At 46.6% G+C, this 9,634-nt stretch overlaps 1 protein-coding gene across 2 annotated transcripts in view; it reads right to left on the reverse strand.

The window, feature by feature from the left end:
- The window catches only part of ZNRF3 (zinc and ring finger 3), a 134,274-nt gene extending 125,510 nt beyond the window's left edge, over nucleotides 1-8,764 (reverse strand). Inside the window, exon 1 of one of the 2 annotated variants that reach the window (XM_087828633.1) lies at nucleotides 8,465-8,764. In XM_087828633.1, coding sequence (XP_087684759.1) covers nucleotides 8,465-8,764 — 300 coding nt within the window. The remainder of the gene's footprint in view (nucleotides 1-8,464) is intronic. The other variant, XM_087828634.1, reaches the window with a different exon arrangement.
- Between the last annotated feature and the right edge of the window lie 870 nt (nucleotides 8,765-9,634).

Raw genomic sequence — 9,634 nt, forward strand, 5'->3', positions numbered from 1 at the left:
TTTTTTTTGGTTCTGGGGCTTTTAAGAAACAGATACTACCCACTGTGAGCAGAGGAACATGGGAACATGCAGACCTGGTAAGGGAGTATAAACTAGAACTGCCCTTCTGCAGACCAAGCTGACAACATGTAGCAGGAACATTCAAAATGTTTATACCCATTGGCCCAGTGGTTCTAATTCTATAACTTTATCCTATGAAAATAATCAAGAGATAGAGAAAGGATGTTCCTCACATCATCACTTATAATAATAACACAGACACTAAAAATGTTTCAGAGCATTTAGTAAAAGGAAAATACCCAAGGTGGATGAAGGGTTAAAAACACCATGTAATATTTTTCCCAATTTTCTTTAAAGTCCCTCCAAGCTCAAGATAAAAAAAGAAAGTTATACCAAAACACAGAAGGTTAACAGAGGTTATCTGTAGGTAGTGGGATTGATTTTCTTTTTCATACTTTTCTATATGTATAAACATGTACTATTTTTATAATTAAAACATAAGTTATAAATGATTTTTTTAAAAGAAGATCTTGACTCCAACTAGAGGTAATGGAAAATGAATCTATTCTAACATTTATGCCTAATCTTACCAAAATATATCCAGGTCTCAGGCAAGTGGGTCAGTAATCTTTCACTTCAGGTGACCCAAGTTCAATCCCAGTTCTGTGGCATTAAGACTCTCTGCCTCAGTTTCCTCTGGGGCTAACTCAACTGCCCATATTTGTATGGGAGAAATCACAGAAATGACATCTGAAAAACACATATTATGGGTGCATAAAAGCTATGTTTCATCTCTAGGCTGTATCCACAGTAGGAATTCAATAAACATCTGCTGACAAATTACTGTACTCAAATTAAGTTTAAGTAAAAACTCAAGTTTTAATCAAATTCTTACAGCACTGGATGGAAACCTATACACACCAAGCTGACCATGACTCCTACTCTTTTATTTTAAAAATGCAACAGCTTCTGCACCAGGAGACCAGAAGTCCCCATTCCAACATATATTTTCACATCAAACTTATAGGATCATCAAAGGCTGTTATCACTGAATCAACTCTACACATTGCGTTTCTAAACAACCATATCACACTGGCTGCTGGGGAGGGAAGGGGATTAATATCATCTTACAACACATCTTAAGGGTAATAAAAATAAAATGGTCTCCCTTGAACCACAATGGGTCAGCTGACCTCATTCTCTGTACACTATCATGAGTCAACAGAGCCGCTAAAAGTCAGGTTTTAAAACATCTCATTTGAGCTACAAATGGAACAAAGAACCTCTGCTCTTTACCTCCTCCCTATCCTGTCTGACAGGTATAAAGGCACGTCCCCACAAAGGGGTTATCAGCTTTAACCTCAAAGGTAGGTAAAAATGAGTTGGAAAAGGCCAGAAGGCACAAATCCACACACTGTGTCATTAAATACATGTTTCTTCAGAATGGGTTACCCAGACCTAAACTTAGCACCCTGGGCCAGGTGCTCCTCAGTATCCTATGAATGTGGTCTGCCAGATAGGACTGTGGTTTACATGCCATGCTGTCTGCCCCTACACTCAGCTGCCTGCGGCCAGGGACAGCATCTTACTCATCTCCACCTGCTGCCTCGCCTCGCACAGCGTCTGGCAGACAGAAGGCAGCAGTGAACGTCTGTTCACTATAGGAATGCAGCGCCCATAGTAAGTCTTAACAGCCAGGAGGATGGATTGAGCAGGAAGAATCCACAGCTTTAGGTTTTTAACAATCTTTTAAATCAAACAGTAAGGGAACGTACAGCCTGTGTGAAGAAAGGTGATGACCACAGACATGACCTCTTTGGAGAAAGCAATGCCGAATCCAAAATGGCTCTTAAAAAGTCAGCCACAGGAAGGAGGTGTGTCTCACACCAGAAATCCCTTTAAATACCAGAACGCTGCCACCGTTCCAACCTTCCTGATAGGAAAAAAAAAAAAACGACACGGAAGTGGCATCGAGTGACAGCTGGATACTTCAAGTCACTGGTCCCTCTTCCCACTTACCAGACTGGCTCTTCATGAAAAAAAAAAAAAAAAACAAGTTAGAATGAGACTTCTGTGATTTAAAAAGAAGGGGGGGGGAAGGAAGGTAGGTGTGAAATAAATCTCTGTAAGGGTAGTTTTCTCAGTTAAAGTTATAGACTCATTTCTTGATCAATCAGTCTGGGTTTACACCTCACTCTCAATTCTACCATCAATTCCTATATTTTCATTTGAGGCAGAAGAAAGTGCCAAGTGAAGCCCTCTTGTCAAAACAGAAACAGCTTACAATCAGACATACCTGGATTTGAATCTCAGCCCTACCACCAATTTACATTGACTTCAACAAGTAGCCTCATCTGAAAACCTGGGGCATGCCACCCACCTACCTTGCCCGTTAAATGTGAGCCAAGCAATATGATTATCTAACCAATATGCTGTACACCTGAAACTAGTACAAAATAATATTGAATGCTACCTGTAATTTTTTTTAAAAAAATCAAAAAGAAATTTAAAAGAAATGTGAGCAAAGCATTGTGCCCAGTGTCTGACACATAGGAAGCACTTGATCATTAGTAGCTATTTTTGAAAGCTCTGATAGAGAGGAAAACAGAGGAACTCAAAATGTAAATTACAGGAGAAAAGAAACTGCTTAAACCCAACGTACACTTTAAGAAGAACTGGCTTTCCCCAATTAAACACCTGATCATAATGCACAATTCTGCATCTGCTCTCCCAGGTATTCTCAGCCGAGGTGCAGCTGGGGATGACAGACAGGCTCCAAACGCAGGAGTCAGGCGACCTAAGTATTAACCCAGGTTCCCCTCTCCCTTGCCACATGGCCCTGGGCAAAGTGTTTCACTTCTTTGGACCTCAGTCTCCTCACCTAGCACATTAATGGGCTGAATCTGGTTCTTCTGATTATTAAAAGTGATTCAAATGTCACTTTTGTCATGAACTACAAGTCCATTCTCCAGACTTGGGAAACACTATCAAGAAGCAAAGTTTTCACATGGCATATATTCAAGATAAGATGATTCTGAATGCCAGGCCTTTACAGTTATTCCCAGGGACAGCAGGGCTTGGCCGTGAACTGCTTTTCATGTTATATCCACCCATAACAGCTGTCTACGTTAGGGCTTTGTCAATATGCAGTATTTTATCAAGCAAAGGTCACCTTCAGACATTTATAATGACAGGTATCCTCCTCCTGAATACACACACACACAGGGCACTCGTACAACTCCGTGTAATAATACCAGTGGGTCTACCAGAGCCAAAGAGAGGTCCATTCATTCCATCTAATGAAGCAAGTTTCTGGAAAAATAACCACCAAATGAAAAGAGAGCCCCAGAATTTATTAACCAAACCCAATGAAATTATTCTCATCAATTAATCCAAACCCATTAAGACCCACTGCCTGCCTGATATCCACTGTAAATCCATGATGCATTCACTAATTGTCTGATAAATAGTAGGCACTGGGAATCCAGGGGTAGATCCAGGAATGAGCAAAAACAGACCCAGCCCCATAGAGCCCAGGTCCACAGGGAAGGTGTGAGGAGTTGCTCTTAAGGTATTGCAACACTGTCAGATGCTCTGTTTCATTTTGCAATGAACAGTGAAAGAGAATACATTTACACACTGCTCTCCCACACTCTGCACTGTCTTTCTTGCACTTCCTATCTAAATACACAAAACTCTTTGAATGACTATTTTTTCACTTCTCCCAAGGATGATGCATTTAAATAGTACCAGACATATGCACAGGAGAGAAATTAATCCATTATAGACAATGGATGCCTTAAGGACTAAGGGCTCAACTCTGTGAGGAAACCCGGTTGGGAAAGATTATCATTTATCCATACACATCTGTAAGAGAGAGTGAACTCCAGAAGACAATAGCATTCCAGTGTCTGGCACAGAACAGGGCTTTGGTAAACAGCTATCAAATAAATATGTCAATGGAGGCATGTAAACCTATAGTCTTCTCTACAACTCTTGCCAGCCTGAGCCTGACATCACTCCACTCAAATTCTTAGTAATGGACTTTTTGATGACAGGTACTAGATTAGTGCCTCCTTATTTTCTCTTGGGGAGGAGGGACATCACAGAACCCTCCAAGAGGCAAAATTGCATATCTTCTCAGGAAAATAAAAGTGCACATACACAAGACTGTACGCATAATTTCAGGGGTTCATGTGGAAGCCTGTGACTCTCAGGTTAAGAACCCCTCTACTAAACTGTTAAAAAGTTAGACTTGAATTAATGTCAAAATCCTACCAGCGAAGTCTATTTATTTGGCAAAAATAGGAACAAAGGGGCCAAACAAACCTGGGTTTTAATCTAGATTTTATCATTTGCTAGCTGTGTAAGGATGGAAAACTCAACCATCGTTTCCTCATATGTAAAATGGGTTAACAATAGTTGCTAATTCCATGTTAAAGTCAAGATGAGCCGAGCAAACATGTGACATGCTTGCCATAGTGCCCCATCCACAATAAATGCTCATAAATGGAAGCCACCACCATTTTCCCTTTAGTCTACACATTCCACACTTACCTCCCACTTCCATCTCATCTCCATTAAGAACTCTACTAGCAACTCCCATGAGATTTCAGGGGAAAAGACAGGAAATAAGAGCGCCTAAGAATTCATAAGATCACAAAACACAGTCTTAATGTTTTCTCCCCCAATAAAATGCTTGATTTTAACCTATGAAGGCCCTTCTGACAAGACAGTCAGCACTCCCTTTCTGCATAAATCCAGGTCAGCTGTCAGCACACAATTGTTCTATTAGACCAAGTCAATTTTTAGAGGCAGGGCTATTAACTTAAAATGGAGATGAAAAGAACGTGTTTGATCAAATGCTAAACTGCAGAAATACACTGACAGGGAAACAAGGCAGAGGAATTAGTTTCCTAAAATTATTCTCTGTGATACTCTTTGTTAACATTGGATATTTAAGGACCTCACTCAGCCTTTCTAACCCACCACCCAGCTCTCCTCCCAACCCTCATAGCTAAAGGCACCAGATTAGCTCTTAAACGTTTTCAGTTCTCCTCTGCTTTCAAGACCCATTGAACACTTAACCCAGGATCCAGAAAGGTGGATTTTAAAGTTACACAAAACCTATCATTCAGATTCCTTCTAAAATGAATTTCTCAAGCGTTTCTAAATATTTGACTTCAAGGAAGAAAGAAAAAAAAAAGCAAGCATCTCCACTTTAAAACAATCTTTCATCTCTAGCGATGCAAATTTTCTTTGTTTAACCAATCCACATACCACAAGCCAGTGTTTAATCAACCCTTTATTTAACATCACTAACCATGTGAGTTGCACAGCCAAGTCTGAAAGTTTCAGATAATGATCTCATTACTAGCAACAAATTGGTTCAAAGATGAAATATGTATCAATATGTCTAAGAACCCTGTACAGCTCCACACTTCAAAACTACAGGAAAGGAGTAATTAATTCCTCCAGCACTCACACAGTATGCCTGACACTCTTATAAGCAAATGGACTTTGATGCTTCATGAATAAGAAAATAAAAGTAATTAATAGCATTTCATATCCACACATTGTTTTCACAATTTTCACAGATGAAGACGTCAAAAAAAAAAAAAAAAAGAAAGAAAAGAAAAAGCTCTCTGTTCTCACAGAGCACACTGTGACCTTGGGAAAGTTATTTAAACCTAAGATGCACATGGAGAGAACCAAGAATCCTGTGACTAATCCCAAGGTTTGAATTACTTACTCTCAGACACACACACACACACACACACACACACACACGCACACTCTTAACCAGGCCTCCCCCCTGCCCTAAACCATGCAAATGACTGAGCAGGTACTCTACAGACTACGATAAGGTATCTACTGTATAAACACACACGCACACAAACACACACTTTCATTGTATGTAAAAGGAGGGAAACAAATCAGTAATACAAACCAATTTCCTATCTTAGAATTCTTAAAAGGAGAGGGACTCCCAAACAGGGTTTTTTCTCCCCTTAAACCATGAACGTGCGACCAAACCCCACTGGAGATAGCCAAAGCAATGCTGCAGTGCTACTATTTAGGTTTAGTTGTAGGAAAATGAACTCTGCTCTGAAGACCAGAAAGCAATAAAAGGCAAATCCTGCAGTTTTTTTTAAAGATAGGAAATAAAAGGAGGTTTGAAAAGTTCAACAAGGGCACTTAAAAGACATGATTAATGTGAAGCTGAACACCAATCTGTTTCTTCTGCATTCTCATTTCTCATGAAAATGGTACATTCCCTCTCAGCAGTCCCAAAAACATTAGCCTTCCTTACAAAAACCTTTTTCAGGGCTGACGGGGGCCACACCAGTTCCTTAAATTGAGCAGTGTATTCGAAGAACTAATAAAAGCATGCCAGCCTCTGTACACACACAGTCCTGAAAGCCACGCTGCGCTCCCTCTGTGCACAGAGAGGCTCAGCGAGTAGGCCCTTACAATAAAGTTATTAAAGATATAGAGTGAGAACACCAAGAAATGACTATTCAAACAGCTCAGATAAACTCACTAACATTACTGCAGTTATAAGGGAATTAAGGACATCTATTAGTGATTGCTTAACAGGTAAACTTATTAAATACCATTTAAGTCATTTTTCTTTACTTAGCAATTGTTGACTTACTTTTTTTTTTGGCTAGGCTAATGGACTACAAAAGAGTTAGATAAGCACTTCAAAAAGTTTCAAAAGAGAATAGATTCCTTCTGCCAAATTCACACATTATCTCTCTACTCGCAAGGATAAAATAGTTACAAATGGTGTGTTTAAACTGCTAATTTTGTATTAAATGGTGAACCCAACATTATCTCCAAAGCATAGCACTACTCATAATGGATAGCTCACCAAACTACTATGGAGAAAGAGTACAAGTTAAAACACTGCAGATAAAAATCACAAACTTCAAAAGTCTCCTTCAAAAAGTGAAGTGCCACGTTAAAACATCTTTTCTCTTGGGTGGCTGTAAATCAAACATTTCTAAAAGCCATCAGGGCACAGTGAAATCCTCAGAGAATCAGAGTCACAAGCAGCAAGCTCTCTAAGATTCAAACTAGTCTCCCAGGCTGCGGCTAAAATGTGTAGGAATCTGCAGCAAAGCATCGTCTCTAAAGTTTATAAATCTGTATATATATTATCAAAGAAAAACGTCCAAAGCCTTTAACTACACAGTCACAGGACTCAAACAACATGTGTTTCCCCTTCTATTTACCCCGCAGTTTAAGATGGGACTAAAAGCCCTGTAAGGCAATGCTAATTAATCCTCCGGCAGAGGTGCCTCCCCCAGCTTTGTAAAGACACACCTCTAAGGAGCCAAGCGGCACAGCTCCCGGCCCCATTCACTCAAGAGCTATGAGTCTGCACCAGGGGAGGGGAAAGGAAGAGGCTGCTATGAAGTCATTCCATACAGTCCCCTTCTCTTCATTCTCTTCATTTATAACTCATCCAAGAGTAAAGCGCAGAAGGCCCAAAGCTTGGGCCCTGCAGCCATCACCATCACCTGAAGAAAAGGTTCAAAAACGAGCCAACCATTTCAAATCGCCCCCATCCGAGGCATGCATATTAACCACTATAAGTGCACTGGCCGTCCACTAGCAAGTTGATAAAATCATAGCCAAGGAAGGAGGGAAGGCATCGCTACCTAGCTCACCATCCGCGAGGCTTGAGCTCAGCTGGAGGCTCTCCCCGGTAATCCTGCTGTTTTGAAATGCAGACCCCTTTCACTAGAAGCAAGGTGAAGGCCCTGTCAGCGAGCGACCCTGTCTCTCCATTCCCAGGCCCTCCTTAGAAGTCCTTGGCCCAGGAGCGCAGGCAGTCTCCCTCCCACCTTCTGTAACCGGAGGCACGCAGAGAGGGCTGCCTTCCACGGCCACTCCAGGGCACTCCTCCTCGGCCAGCTCCCCCTGCTCCCCTGCCTGCCGCGGTTCGGCCCTAGTCCTGGACCAGCCCCCAGGTGAGGCGGACGGCAGGCTCCAGGGAAGAACCTGACTGTACAGCCCCTCACACAAACCTGGCTGCTCCCAAGACGAACACGCATGGATGGGAAGCAAAGCCTGCTACCTGCAACAAGCCACCCCATCCTTCATCACTCATCTTTCCAAAGTTGGCATTCAACAGGTAGTTCCCGGGACTTCCACCTGAGGCAAACCAAAATGCCCAACCCGCCCAAGGGGGCCGCCCCAACGTGGGTGCCCGGATCCAGGGTGGGTTCTCCTCACCGCCCCCGAACTCACAGGAGGCCGAGCACCCACGTGCACTTGCCCCCCGCTTCGGAGCCCCGGAGGCCGCGTCCCGCCCGCCCTCCCGCCGGGGAGGGATGCCGCCGGCCTCCTCGCCGCCCCTCCCGCCCGCCAGCCCGCGGCGGGGTCGGCGGGCGCAGCCCCCGGAGCCATCTTGTGGCGGTGGCGGCGCGGGGCCCGGGCGGCGGGCAGCTACCTGCACGATCTCGCCCTCCGCGCTGAGCGTGGCCCCGGCCCGCGAGAAGCGGCCCGTGAGGCCGGTGGTGTAGGTGGTGTAGTCGCCGCTCGGGCTCGACTCGAACAGCACCACCTCCACGAACGCCGTCTCCTTGGCCCGCGCCGCGCCGGGCCCCGCGGCCGCCAGCAGCAGCCCGAGCAGCAGCGGCAGCGGCGGCGGCGGCGGCAGGCGGTGGCCGCGGGGGCCGCGGGGGCGGCGGCGGAGGCGGCGGCGGCGGCGGCCCGGGGCCCCTGGGCGCCCGCCCGAGCGCGGCCTCATGGTCCTGCGGCGGGAGGGCGCGGAGGGCGGGCGCGGCCGGGCATAGTCGCGGGCCGGCGGAGGACCGAGTGCAGGCGGACGCCTCACAGCCCCATCGCGGCGGCGGTGGCGGCGGCGGCGGCGGCTTTGTGGGTCGCAGGCTCGGCTTGGCTCCCCCGGCCGTCGCGCCGCGGCCCTTTCATCTGCTCCACGTGAGGGGTTATCCCCGCCCCAACAGCGTCGTGACCCGCTCTCCCCTCCCTCCCCGCGCTCGACCGCCGCGGCCTCCCGGGGGAGCGGGAAGGCGGGACGGGCGCGCCTGCGGCGGGGGGCGGGGCCAGGCGGGCGGGCACGCCCCCGCCCTCGCTCCGCCCCGTCCTGCGCTCCGCCCCCTCGACCCAGCTCCGCCCCCGTCTGCACTCCACCCCATTGTTCTTGCACCGCCCACCGTCTTGCTCCGCCCATCGTTCTAGCTCCGCCCCGCCGGCTCTACCCCACCCCTCGCTCCGCCCCCACGCTCATGCTCCGCCCCTTCGTCCCCGCCCCGCCCCTGCGGAGCTTAGCCCTCCGCGGCAGACATTTCTCTTCGCGGTTGCCAGGGTTCGGCGGGAATGGGGATCACATCCTGCTTCTGAGAGATACGCGTCCTCTCTGGAGGCCCCACGCCTCCTGGTCCCGTACAGGAGTTAGGAGGGCCTTGTCCTTCCCGGCTCCCCGGTCCGGGAGCGGGGCGCCTGCACGCGTCCCTCCACCCTCGCCCCCACCTCCAGGATCAAATGGGAAAGGCCCCGATGGCAGCTCAGCCTTGCTGGGACTTGTCCAATTCTTGCACCGGTGTCGCTTAGACAGTTACTATCAACAGGGTGCGGGGTCGGGGGCTTTTAGGCATTT

Source organism: Miniopterus natalensis, chromosome 20 (assembly GCF_054644295.1).
Source record: "Miniopterus natalensis isolate mMinNat1 chromosome 20, mMinNat1.hap1, whole genome shotgun sequence".
Lineage (NCBI taxonomy): Eukaryota > Metazoa > Chordata > Mammalia > Chiroptera > Miniopteridae > Miniopterus > Miniopterus natalensis.